This window comes from Indicator indicator, chromosome 18 (assembly GCF_027791375.1).
Source record: "Indicator indicator isolate 239-I01 chromosome 18, UM_Iind_1.1, whole genome shotgun sequence".
Lineage (NCBI taxonomy): Eukaryota > Metazoa > Chordata > Aves > Piciformes > Indicatoridae > Indicator > Indicator indicator.
In genome coordinates, this window is record NC_072027.1 from 19840956 (window position 1) to 19854858 (window position 13903).

The following is a 13903-nucleotide window of genomic DNA, read 5'->3' on the forward strand; positions in this document are numbered from 1 at the left end:
CCTCCCGGTCCAGCCTCTCGCTCACGTACAGCTCCCCGCTCTCCTCGCTCACGGTGAAGTATTGCAGCTGCTTTTTAGCGGCAGACGTTAGCCGCAGCTTGCGTGCCGGCAGCTCTGCGGGGCTCAGCCCCAGGTCCCGCGTCAGCGGCCCCACTAGCGAACCTCTCCCCAGCTCCTCCGGAATGGAGTATCGGATCGGCTCCGGCGCCGCCTGGCAGCACAAGCTCAGCAGCACAGCAGGCAGCAGCAGCACTCTCCCGGCTGCTCGCCGCCGCCCCGGGCTCTGCATGCCCGCCATTGCGTGCAGCGCTCGCCGTGTTTCTCTCACCTGCCACTGCCCTTCCTCCCTTCCAGCCGCTATCGCTACCGAGCGCAGGGGCCGGCGATGTGCAGCCCCGCGCCACTTCTCGCCTCTGATCCCCGTGCCGCTGCCGCTCTAGCCGGCGCGGAGGGAACTAGCAGCCCGCAGGGGCCGGACGCTGCGGCGGCTCTCGCTGAGGCTCCACAGCCGCTCCGCGTCGGGCAACAGCGGCACCCAGAGGCGCCGTGACGCCACCGCAGCCGCCTGATGGCCGCCACAACTTGGGGGTATGTAGGAGCTCCGTCTGGGTTTGGGGTCTCGTTTTAGTTAGAATCGAGAAGCAGAGGAGCACTTCTTTAGCGTGAGTCCGAAGGCCTTGAAACTCACGTTCTCTGCCAGGCGCTTTTAGGCCATCTCCTTGAGTCGCAGTGGATATCTGAAGGAAGTATTCACACAGCAATACATAACGGTACTCAGCTGCTTGTAATAAAATCAAGATACAAGTGCTAGGTCTGCAAAGAGTTTCTTTCTTCAGAGATAAGAATTTCTTCCTTTCTGTCTCACCCCAAAGGCAACGGGTATCACTTTAGGCTAAGATGGCAGGGGGGAAAAAATAAACTGTTCTGCTTCAGTAATTCCAAAAAGTTCTATTTTTTTTCATCTCCATACTAGAGATACTGACAAAGAATCATTTGAGATCAAAGGACCTTTAAAGATCACTGAAATATCACAACTGAGTATTTAAAGGGGAGTGAGGGAAATGAACAGCTGTTCCTCTATGGCTTTACCACCAGCAGAAATCCCCTGAGTCTTCTCTCCAACCCTGCACAACTTCCAGGTTTGCTTCTTACCCTCAGAACAGACAAAAACATATCACAAAGGTATAATGCACAATGATCACATCACGAAGGAAGCTACATTTGTCTGCCCAGCAACATTGTGTGAAGAAAGGTGATTGTAAAGCACGTGAATGACAAATGTCAGAAGTAAAAGAGAAGTAGTCGTCCAACAGGGACAGAGTAAAATGAAAAGAGAGGGAATCTCCTCCCCTCCTTGTCTTCCACAGAGATATAACTTCTGCTAAAGTCATGCTTTCAGCTCCTCTCCATACCAAACCCAGAATACCAATACAAACTCACACCACCTACCTTTCACAACAACTGTAGGATGAGCACGAGGGCACCAATACACAACACATGGCTAAATGAAGATATGTCACTCCTTAAAACTAAAGGTACATATAGAGAGATGAAGGAAGAAAACCAACTTGGACCAGGAAGACAGAGAAGAATCAAAAGAACAAGTGTTGTCAGAGAAATTCACCAGGAGGTCTTCACTGTGGGTGTTTAAATTCATCCCCAATCACTGAGGTTTCCAGTATAGAAGCAACCCAAAGCTCTTCCTCTAGATTGCATAGAAAAGGAGTCATTTTAGCTCTCAGTAATTTTTTTTTAGTCGATGGCCTGATCATTTTCATATAAATATGGAGTCATAAATGTAAACACTTTCATGAGTCTCTTGCTCAACATAAGGCATCCTAGGCTACGTTCACAGAGCAGAAGAACTCCCAAGCAAATATAAGGATTTGCTGCAAAACAACTCTCACAGTTTCAAATGCAAAGGCACTGCCCAGAAGTGGAGAATGTGAATCATATCTTTCCAAAGAAACAAGGAGCTGAAGGAGAGTCTAATTACAACTGAAACATGGCACAGGCCTTGGCACCAGCCACGAAATCAAACCATTGTTCAGCCAAAACCACACTGACCCAGCTCCTTTCCTTGTTCAAAACCAGCCTCTCACCCTCCTTGCTCTGCATTCACAACCTATATACCAAATACAGTGGCCAAGCCTCAGCCACAAGCATAAGAGCACGAGTCAGTGACATCTCAGGGAAACAAAACTATATCAAAGTCTTTCTTTTGGCAGTCTAGATGGAAGCTGCTCCCCAAGCACAGCAATTTTAAGAAGTCTTTTAGCATTTTAAGGGCTCTCAGTCACAAGGACGCTCAGCTTTCATCTACACAGAAAAATGAAGGCAAATACAGAAAACTCTCAGAAATTCAGGAATTCTGGGTTAACACTTCTGATTCTGCCAGTGCTAGGAAGCACACAGACACTTTCTGGTTGGTAAGAAGTCCACAGGAGGTTCACTCACGAGCTCACACCAGGGACCTTTGATACAGTTCCTCAAAGTCATTTTGTTGGATAATCAAGCAAGGAAAATGCATGGAACTACACCTGTGGATGTGAGTTAATGACCAAGACAAAGTGAACTTCTGCAACTTCCTTTTAGCCATTTCACACTACACCACAGTAAACTCTTCTACCTCCCCTGTCTCTGTACAGGCAGAGCTCTTCACCCTGCCCAAACACCACACAACAGCAAAGATGGATCCACAGACAGACACCACTGAAAGAAATGTTGTGCACAGAAATTCTTGGAGTCCAGGGATCCAACACAGGTGCATGCAAAGAGACGTTTCTGCTCATCCCATATAATCTGAAGAACCCTAAATGGTACAAAAGGCCATGAGCAATATGGATGTCAACTAAAGTCCAGGTCATCCAAGTATCTGCTGAAAGGTAACATCATCTTTCTTCAGCACAACAGCAACTTGGTATCATGCAATCATGTAGGCCAGAAAGGACCTTTGAGATCATTAAGTCCAGCCACTTCACCCCCTCCAACAAGTCTCTCACTACACCATGTCCTCAAGCACCAGATCTAGATGGCTTTTAAACATGTCCAGGGATGCCAACTCAACCACCTCCCTGGGCAGCCTGTTCCACTGCCTCACAACTCTTTCTGTGAAAAAATCTTTCCTAATGCCCAGCCTAAACATCCCCTGGTGCAGCCTGAGGCCATTCCCTCTCGTTCTGTCATTAGCTACTTGTGAGAAGAGCCTACCTCTCTACAACCTCCTGAAGGGAGCAATAAGTTCTACCCTCAGTGTCCTCCTTTGTAGACTGAACAGCTCCAGTTCCCTCAGTCACTCCTCACAGGCCTTCTTCTCCAGCTCCTCACCACCTCAGTCACCCTTCTCTGTCCCTGCTCCAGCCCTTCCATGTCCTTCCTGTGCCCAAAATTGAACACAGTACTGAACATGTGGCCTCACAAATGCTGAGTACAAAGAGACAATCACCTCCCTGCTCCTGCTGGCCACACTATTTCTAATACAGGCCAGGATGCTCTTGGCCCTCTTGGCCACCTGGGCACAGTGCCGGCTCATATTCATCCTCTTGTCAATCAGTACCCCCAAGTCCTTTTCTGCCACAAGCATGTAGCACTGTTTTGGGGTTGTTGTGGCCCAGGTGCAGGACCCAGCACTTGGCCTAGTTGAAGCTCCTACAACTGACCTCAGCCCACCAGCCCAATCCATCCAGGTCCCTCTATAAAGCCTCCCTGCCCTCAAGCAGATCAACACTCCCACCTAATTTCATGTCTGCAGACTTGCTGAGTGTGCACTTGATGACAGTCTTTGATAAAGAAATTGAAGAGAGCTGGTCCCAATACCAAGCCCTGGGGAACACAGCTTGTGACTGGCCTCCAGGCGGAAGACACATTGTACCATGATGTCACTGGGAAGTTTCCATCTATGTGAAATCCCTACCATTGACAGGAATCATCATGCAAGCAGAAAATGAAGTGATGAACTCACAACTTGGCAGCTGGAGTCTGAGCAAAGTGATGCTGAAAAACAGACACTTTGACACTGCTTTTCTGTAGGCCAGCAACAGACTCTGGGAATCAACAAAGCACAAGCCATGCCTCCGCCCATAGCACCTTGAAGAGTCTCCTCAAATCACTCTATATTGTAAGGCTGTTGTTGGTCTTCATCATGTGCAGACAGACTCCAATACTCTGTTTTTACTCTGCAGAAAGTGTCTCTGGGAGCACACTAATGGCTATGAAATCCTTCTTCTTTACAGCTGTAAACACCAAAGGTGTGTACAGGAACTGTCCCTGCACTCAGACAGCTGGCACAGATGTGACATTCCCCATGTGAGCAGACACCCTGAAGTCGAGCTGTAGTTCATGACAGCAAGCAAGGAAAACATGAAGAAAATAATGGGTCAAGTGGAGTAAGACTGATCAGCACCTTGAGGTGGAACTGTAGTTCTTAAGAACAAGTAAGGCAAGAACTAGAAACATACAGAAATGTCAGGTGGAATAAGAGCTGTATGGACAGAATTCCTGAGTGGACACTCTAATTGCAAGGTACTCTGTTAGAAACATGGCTGTGAGAAGAAGGGAAATTATTTTCTCTTTCATGTCCTCCACCCCTCTAACAGATTTCCCTTGACTCTTGTCTGGCAGATACGTTTCTGATCTTCTCATAACTGGCAAAAAATGTACTCTAAGAGGCTAATACATTATGGGCACAACAAGAAGGGAGATACATTTGTCTACTCACCAGCACTCTGAGAAGAAACAGAAGGATTCTAAAACACATAAATGATAAATAGCTAAAACTAAAAAGGAGTAGTCATCCAGCAGAAGCTGTGTCATCAAACTAATGGCTTAGGAGGAATCTCAGCTCTGCTTTTATCACATGCACTGTTTCACAGGGATGGCACTTCTACTAAGGTCATGGTTAAATCTATTCCCCCTAACAATAACAGAAAACAAAAAGACCTTCACATCTCCCACCTTCCACACCCGCTGAGGCAAGAGGCTAAATGAAGCTGTGCTACTAATTATATGTAACCCTAGGCACACAGGACACCAAGGAAAGGGAAACAAATCATAAATCAGACAAGCAGGGTAGCATTAGAAGAGAGAGTGTTGTCAGAGAAACTCTTGGTCTTCATGGTGGGTCTGGTCTCACTCTGGACTATGCAATAGGAGGAATCCTTCAAAGAAATAGCCATCAGCCCTTACCAGTTCTCTTCTACTCTGCAGCCCGCTCATCTCCCACAACTATGAAGCCCTAAGAATAAACATCTTCTCATGGGTCTCATTTTCAAACTTGGTCTTCCAAGCAGGTCTAGGGCGGTTCTTTCTACTATGCCCTGGTGAAACCACACCTAGAACAGAGTATCTGCTTTTGAGCTCCCCAATTCAAGAGAGCCAGGGATCTACTGGAGAGAGTCCAATGGAGACCTATAGGGACAACTGAGGAACATCTCTCCTATGAAGAACAACTGAGAGAATTGTAGCTGTTTAGTCTTGAGAAGAGAAGGCTGTGAGGGGATCTTATTAATACCTACAAATGTGAGAAATGAGCACAAAGGCTGTTTTCAGTGATGCTCAGTGATAGAACAAGGAACAACAGTTTTAAGCTGGAACACATAAAGTTCCACCTCGATATGAAGAGAAATTTATTTACAGTGAGGGTGACAGAGCACTGGAGCAGGCTGCTCACAGAGGTTGGGGAGTCTTCTTCTCTGGAGACTTTCAAAACCTGCCTGTGCAGCCTGCCCTAGGTGATCCTGCTTTGGCAGGGGAGTTGGACTAAGTGATCTCTAGAGGTCACTTCCAACCCCTCACATTCTGTGATTCTGTGACATAAGAGGACCTTTTGCACCTACAGCACACCAAGGGCTTCACACAGATACCTTTATGTCTCTGTACTAAGAAGGAAGATACATCTGTCTGCTGCTACATCAGGGAAGAGAAAACAGAGGTCTAGAAGTAAATATGGAGCTGTCCTCCAGGAAAGACTGGGTCAGTGACCATCTCCACCAGTTGAAACTCCATTACCTGTTTTCTCACTCTGCCACTCAAATCTCTGCCCTCCTGCCCTCATACGGCTTTTGTCACCAGGCTCTGCATATGTAAGTTGACCATAAGAGCTGATGAATCAACAAAATACTCCTCCTGTTTCCTCCAGCAGACTTTCACATGCAGCCATGCACATTTCTTCAAAGAGGAGCAAACACACATACATGACCCATACAAAGGCAATGTCAAGGAAGCAGTTGTTTCCCAGTCCATTTCTCCTCATCATACAAAATGATCAAACCATGAGCAAACATCAAAGCATGTCACTCTGTTCAATATCATCAGAGAGAAAGAGAGAGGCTGAGAAGAGTTGAAGCCATGAGCAGGAAAAGAGGTTACGTGGGCTTGAATGCTCTATTCAAAGACAACCTCATCTGTTGTGGAGATGTCTGTTCATAAGCAAACATCCACAGGCAATTAACACAACACATCCCTCAAACTGGCAGGGAAACCAGGAGTCTGATGAACAAGAAGCTGTGAAGAAATATGATTGTAAGGCACATGAACGGTAAGTATCAGAACTAAGAGAGAAGAGGTCATCTAACAGAGGCTGAGTCACAACAAGGGAGCAGCTTATGGGGACACTCCTCCTGTCTTCTATCACACACACTGCGAGATGTCACTGTCTGCTAATGCCATGCTTTCATGTCCTCTCCATATCAAAAGGAAAAAACCACAAATGTAACCTCACATCTCCTGCCTTTCACAAAACCTGTAGGATGACCAAGAAACACCAAAGCTCAACAGGTGTCCAAATGAACAAATTCCCTTACTAAAAACTAAACCTACATGCACAGCGACCAAGGAAGAGAAACAGGTTGTAGTAGGAAGACAATGAACTGTTAAAAGACCCAATGTTATCAGAGAAACTCAGCAGAAATTCTTCTTGATCTTCACTGCAGCTCTTTAAATTTATCCCCCACCACACCTGCCAATCACTGAGGTTTCAAGCACAGATATGACCCTAAAGACTTTCTCCGGACCACATAGTAGGGGAAGGTCATTTCAGGAAATATTCACCAGCTCTCAGCAATTTTTTCTACTCTGTAGCTTGATCATCTGCATACAAATATGAAGCCATAAATGGAAACACCTTCTGATAAGTCAATCAAACCATCTTAGGCTACCTAAGGACTTGCTGCAAAACAACACTCACAGTTTCAAACAAAAGGTTTGTTAGGTAATGGGGAAAATGAACCATGACCTTCTAGAGTGAAGAATGGTATAGGCATGAAATGAAACCACTGCTTATCCAAAACCACATTCACTCACCTATTTTCCTCTTTCAAAACCAGCTTCTCAACCTCCTTCCTCTGCATTCACAGCGTTTACTTCCACCACAGACAATATCCAATATATTGCGCATGGATCAGCTACAGGTGTAAGAGCCTTTTCTTCAGCAATATACAAATAGAAGTACATCAAAGTCTTTCTTATGGCCTTCAAGATTTGGATGGAAACTGCTCATCCAGCACAGCAATTATAATTGAAGAGTTACAGCCACAATGAGGCTCAGTTTTAGACCTGCACAGAAAAATGAAGGTAAGAATAGAAAATGTCCAGAAATGAAGGAAGAATGGATTAAGACTTCTGAATCCATCAGCTCTAGGAGGTACAGGAGAAAGGTATCTGGATAGTAAAAAGCCCACAGGAGGCTCAATCACAACCTTACAGCACAGACCATGGACACAGTTCCTCAAAGGCATCTCTTTGGATAACCAAGCAAGGAAGCCACATGGAGCCACAGCTGTGGGCCTCATTTAACAACTAGGACAAAGACAACTGTTATGGTTTCCTTTCAGCCCCTCCACTCAGATAATTGTCACAGGGGTGACATTCCTCATGTGCTCAGACAGCTTGAGATTGAGCTGTAGGTCATGACCAGTAAGGTAAGAGTTAGAAACATGTAGAAATGAATGTACCATGTGGAACAGCAGTTCTGAGGAGAAATGTACTAAGCAGAAGGAACTGAAACTGCCTGGTGCTCCATTAACAACAGAGCTAACTATGAGAAGAAGTGAAATGACCATCTTCTGCATCCTGCTCCCCACAAAGAGATCTCCAATGTGTCTTCTTCCCAGCCACAGATGACATGCAAATCTGCTTCTGACCTTCGTATAGTTGAGTAAAAACGTATAATGAGAGGATAATGCACTCTGATGACACCAAAAGGGAGATACATAATTCTTCTCCCCATCATTCTGAGAGGAAACAGAAGGATTCCAATCCACACAAACAATAAATGGCCTAAATAATAGAGGAGCTGTCATCCAACACAGACACTGGGTCATCAGTCTAATGGCTTATGGGGAATCTCCACCCCTCTTGGCACATGCACTCTTCCACAGAAATGCCACTACTGCTCAGGTCATGTTCACATCCATTGCCCCCAACAAAGAGACCCTCAAAAAGGTTTCTACTCACACCCACTGGAGGAGGAGCAGGAGGCACTAATACATTGTTGAACAAAGCTGTGCTGCTAACTACAAGTAAGCCTACATACACAGAAAACCAAGAAAAGGAAAACAAGCCATCAATCAGACAAGCAAAGCAAGGAAGCATTGGGGAAAAAAGTGTCAGAGAAACTCAACGAATCATCTTGGTCTTCAATGCATGTGTTGAAATTCATAGAATCATAGAATGGTCTGGGTTGGAAGGGACCTCCCAAGGTCATCCAGTCCAACTCTCTCTGCAGTCAGCAGGGGCCCCAGCCACCTCCCTGGGCAACTTCTTCCAGTGTTCCACTACTAAATCTGCTCTCCTCTTGCCCTTGTCCTATCACTCCAGGCCTTGGTAAACAGTCTCTTTCCAGCCTTCTTGTAGGCCCCCTTCAGGTCCTGGAACATTGTTACTAGGCCTCCCTGGAGCCTTCTCTTCTCCAGGCTGAACAACCCCAGCTCCCTCAGCCTGGCCTCATAGCAGAAGTGCTCCAACCCCCTGATCATTTTCATGGTCCTCTTCTGGACCTGCTCCCTCAGCTCCATTTCCTTCCTCTATTGAGGGCTCCGGACTTGTACACAGCTCTCCAGGTGAGGTCTCACCAGAGCAAAGTGGCAGAATCACTTCTCTGGCTCTGCTAACAAGAAGCTGGACATCAGCACCTCTGAATCCTTTTCTGCACAGCTGCTTTCTATCACCTCATCCCCCAATCGGTACTGGTAGTGAGGATTGTTCCAGCCCAGGAAGACACCTGAAAATCATTCATGTCCCAAGATGCAAGTGTGGCCCTAAAGTCTCATTCTGGACTATAGAATACAGAGAGTCATCAGGAATGACACAGGCTTTAACACCAAGCATGAAATCAAACCAGTGCTCAGTCAACATCGATCCACCTATTTTCATGATCTCTCACCCACTGCATTCACAACCTCTCTTTACTCCACAGACAATATCCAATATTTTAGCAACCAGCCACAAGCCCAAACCCCACATCAGTCAGGGGCTTCTTAGGGAAACAGGAGGAAACCACTATCCATAGGAAATGGCATGTAACAGGAAAGCAAACTGAAGAGCCACAGCTTGGCCAGGTGGAGTTTCGGCAGTGAAATATCCAAATACAAGACACCATCAGACTCATTTTATGTAGGCCTGAGAATCATACATCCTCCTCACAAGGAGAACCAACAAGACTCTTCTCAAAGAGTTCACCACTTACATCACTGTCACAGATGTTCATCATTTGCAAATGGAAGGGAAAATCACACTAACAGCTTCTCCTGACCATGTCCATGTCTGGTAACACTCTCAGGAAATCTTTCTCTTTACAGTGTAAACATGGAAGGCACATACCTGACAGTCAGACAAATGTACCAGATGTGATCTTCCACACAATAGCAAAGACTTACCTTCAGAACACCCAAACAAGCAACGCACTAAGCGCAGCTGTAAACATGAGAGGACAATCAGGCAAAGGTGAGAGATGTGATTGTCCACACATTATCAGAAACTAAGATCTTGAACAATGCAAGAAGTTAACACCTGCAGAAAAGCAGGGATCAGAATGTACACTTCTAGAACATAGTACTTAGGGTAGGTTCATCATTCAGGTATTCAGTAGATAATGAATACACAGTCTGCTCATCCCAAAGTTCCCATTAAGGCATTTGCCATAAGTAAAGAATGTAAAGAACTGCTGACTACCAGCAAACACAGGGGAAGAACCTCCCAGGGATTACAGGAGACCTGGAAGAGCATGGTGTCTAAGATGAAGCTCCCAAGACCTGTTACTACAGCTGGGCACTGAACAGGGAAAGGAGCAACACATTCTCTTGGGCCTTTCAACAGCTCCCCAGGCACACCTCCCAGGACTCACAGCCTGATCCTTTCAAAATTTGCATGGTGCAAAAGAATTTCATGACATCAAAGAGACTTTTACTCAGTTTCTCCTCAGAGTGAACTACCATCACACCACAGACTTTGAATGGATATCTTGACATCTGTGTGCTAAGAAGGAAGTTACATTTGCCTGGTCACTAGTCATCTGGGAAGTAAAAAAAAACCCAAACAGTTGTCTAAAAGCAAAGACAGAGCAGTCCTGGAGAAGATCAGGTCAGTGACCATCTGCAAAGAGTCAAACTCTCGTTCCTTTTATCTCACTATCTCCTAGGCATAACAAGTATTGTCTAGACAAGACACATCATGTTCCATTTTCAATAAGTCAACCTTCAGAGCTGAAGACTCAGCAAAACATATCTTGCATTTTCTACTTCAACCTTTCACAGGCAGACATGCAGAGACTTTCTCAAGGTATCTCAGCTTATACTAATCTCTTTCACCTTCCCAACATGCAAGGAGACATCACTGAGGGATGAGTTATTGCCAGGCCCATTCCACCAATCAATGCACAAACACTGATGTATGGATGAATATCAAGACATATTCGTGCTTACTGCATCATCAGGAAGAAAGAAAGAGACTGAGAGAGAGTAGATTATCATGAGCAGGTAAATGACATATGTCAGCTTTAATGCTCAGTTCCAAGATACTGTCCTCTGCTGGGAAGATATCTGATAGGATTCCTAATGAAAAGATTAATTGGCTGATAATGCAACAAACACTTCCATCAGGAGAGCTCATGTATTAGTGAAAGCAGGATCACACGAATCATGGGACAAAAAGAGAATCCGGCACAGGATGAAAGCACAAACCTGACTCCAACTAAACTTCAGCCAACAGCAGCCTGACACTGCTCCTGCCTCCCACAAGTATCACACTGAGACACCACCCCACGGTGACCTGCAGTAAACAAGAACTGGCAGCAGCCAGCATAGTGCTGCAGGAAACTTTTCCTTCCCTGTCAAGAGCCCTGCCAAGAGGAAACAACCAAAGCAGGGTAACGAAAAAACGCAGGAGCGGAAGCAAAGCGAGGCGTGTGGAAGCAGACCGGTGGAGAGGCACTCACCGGAGCACTGTTGGAGTCATGTGGGCGGGCATCGACAGGGTCCTCCCCCAGCAGCTGTACAGGCTCGTCGGGCAGAGGGCGGGCCGGGAGGGTGTCGCAGCAGCTACCGGGCGACAAGCAGAGCTGGCTCTTACGGGAGTCGGCGGTGAGTGAAACCTCGTGCGAGTAGGAGCTCAGGAAGGCGCGGACGCCGTCGATGCCCACGAAGTGCGTGGCCGGGACGCCGCGCAAGGCACCGCCCGCCGCCGGAGGCAGTTGAGAACGACGCCAGCGCCGCAGGCGCAGTGCTAGCAGCAGCATCAGGAAGGCGAGGAAGAGGCAGGAGACGGCCGCCACAGCCAGCACCAGCCAGCGCGTTAGGCTGCCCGCCGCCTCGCCCGGCCCCGCCGCCGCTGCCTCATTGCCCAGCTCGGCCAGCAGCTCGGCCACGCTCTCGGCCAGCACCACTGTCAGCGTGGCCGTGGCCGACAGCGCCGGCCGCCCGTGGTCCTTCACCAGCACCACCAGGCTCTGCCGGGCAGCGTCGCGGGCCAGCGGGAAGCGCGCAGTGCGCACCTCGCCGCTGTGCAGCCCCACGCGGAACAGCCCCGGCTCCGTCGCCTTCGCCAGCTCGTACGACAGCCACGCGTTCTGACCCGCGTCCGCGTCCACCGCCACCACCTTGGCCACCAGCGCCCCGGGCTCCGATGACCGCGGCGCCAGCTCCACCCCCGACCACCCACCCACACCGGCCCCGGACACGCCCGCCGCCGGCGGGTACAGCACCTGCGGCGCGTTGTCGTTCTCGTCCACGATCACGAGCCGCACCGACACGTTGCTGCTCAGCGCCGGCGAGCCGCCGTCCTCCGCCACCACCCACAGTCCCACCTCGCGCACCTCCTCGTAGTCGAACGAGTGCAGCGCGTACAGCGCGCCCGTCTCCGCCTGCACCGACACGTACGACGACAGCGGCACGCCCCGCACCCGACCCTCGCCCAGCCGGTACCGCACGCGTGCGTTCTGCCCCCAGTCCGCGTCCCGCGCCCGCACCGTCAGCACCAGCGCGCCCGCCGCGTTGTTCTCGGGCAGCCGGGCGCTGTAGCTCGCCTCGCTGAACACCGGCGCGTTGTCGTTCACGTCCAGCACCCTCAGCGCCAGCACCGTGCTGCTCCATAGCGACGGCGACCCGCCGTCGGCCGCTCTCACTGTGACGTTGTACTCTGATACCTCCTCCCGGTCCAGCTGCCTCGTCGTCACCACGCGGTAGTAATTCTCAAAGGACTTCTCCAGACGGAACGGGACTCCCGCATCTAAAGAGCATCGCACCTGGCCGTTGGCCCCCGAGTCCCGGTCCTGTACGTGCAGCAGTGCCACCACCGTACCTTGCAGAGAGTCCTCAGAAATCTCGCTCAGCTGAGATGTCACTGTCACTTCAGGCCGGTTGTCATTGACGTCAGTCACTGTGATCTCAATCTTTGCCGTATCAGAAAGGCCGCCTCCGTCCCGTGCCTGCACCTCCAGTTCGTAGGACTTCCCTTCCTCGAAGTCCAGTTTCCGTGCCAGTGTGATCTCTCCCGTCTCAGAATCCAGCTCGAAAATCTTCCATGCTTTCTCTGTGATTTTCTTCAATGAGTATTTCACGTGCCTGTTCAGCCCCTCGTCGGCGTCAGTGGCCATGACAGAGAGGAGAGCGGAGCCCACGGGAACGTCCTCGGGCACACGCACCGTGTACTCCGCGGGGCTGAACACGGGTGCGTTGTCGTTTGCATCAAGCACTACTACGCGGATTCGCGCCGTGCCCGTCCGCGGCGGCTTTCCGCCGTCCCTCGCCTTCAGCACCAGCTCGTGAGAAGCTGCCTCCTCCCGGTCCAGCGCCTTGGCCAGCACCAGCTCGGGACGCCGATCACCGCCGGGGCCTGCCTGAACGGCCAGAGAGAAGTGCTCGTCGCCACTCAGCTCATAGCTCTGCAGGGAATTCGGTCCTGAGTCTGGGTCATATGCCTCGGCCAGGGGAAATCGTGAACCCGGAGCGGTTGTCTCGCTTATTCTCTCCTCCAGCTCAACATCCTTGAAGGTCGGAGCGTTATCATTAATGTCCCTGATTTCCACTTCGACTCCGTACACTTTCATTTCCCCCTCTACTAACAGTTCACAGCGCAGTACGCATTGCTGCTCACTCTCGCACAGCTGCTCTCTGTCTATCCTCTCCGCCGTCACCAAATGTCCCGTCTTTCCGTGCAGAGAGAAATGCTGCGTCCTACCTCGGTCTACGATGCTCATGTCCAGGGGCGCTGACACCTGCAGTCCCAGGTCTTTGGCCACGTCTCCCACGAAAGAACCCTTGGGCAGCTCCTCGGGCACCGAGTACCGCAGCTGCCCCCACGCATCCTCCCATACCCACAGGAGGACGCAGCAGAGCAGAGCCTGCGCCAGCCGGCTCCAGCGCCTCCCCGCTGCACACATCGCCGCCGCCGCCGCACCCCGTCACGGATCCCG

General features: G+C 49.5%; 1 protein-coding gene across 1 annotated transcript; it reads right to left on the bottom strand.

Moving 5' to 3' along the window:
- Positions 1-436: 436 nt before the first annotated feature.
- On the bottom strand, positions 437-13870 carry LOC128972843 (protocadherin gamma-A10-like). Its single transcript, XM_054388971.1, has 4 exons — positions 11429-13870; positions 10340-10463; positions 689-737; positions 437-581 (listed from the first exon to the last, which is right to left on the bottom strand). The coding sequence occupies exons 1-4, from the start codon at positions 13868-13870 to the stop codon at positions 437-439; spliced, it is 2760 nt and encodes a 919-aa protein (XP_054244946.1).
- Between the last annotated feature and the right edge of the window lie 33 nt (positions 13871-13903).

Bases quoted from the DNA above. Each gene is read 5' to 3' on its own strand.
- LOC128972843 (XM_054388971.1), bottom strand. From the start codon at position 13,870: ATGTGTGCAGCGGGGAGGCGCTGGAGCCGGCTGGCGCAGGCTCTGCTC. The intron at 10,464-11,428 runs GTGAGTGCCTCT...CTTAGCACACAG, and splicing joins ATGACTCCAACAGTGCTCCG to ATGTCAAGATATCCATTCAA. The intron at 738-10,339 runs GTGAGTCCTGGG...TACTTCCTTCAG, and splicing joins AATTTTGAAAGGATCAGGCT to ATATCCACTGCGACTCAAGG.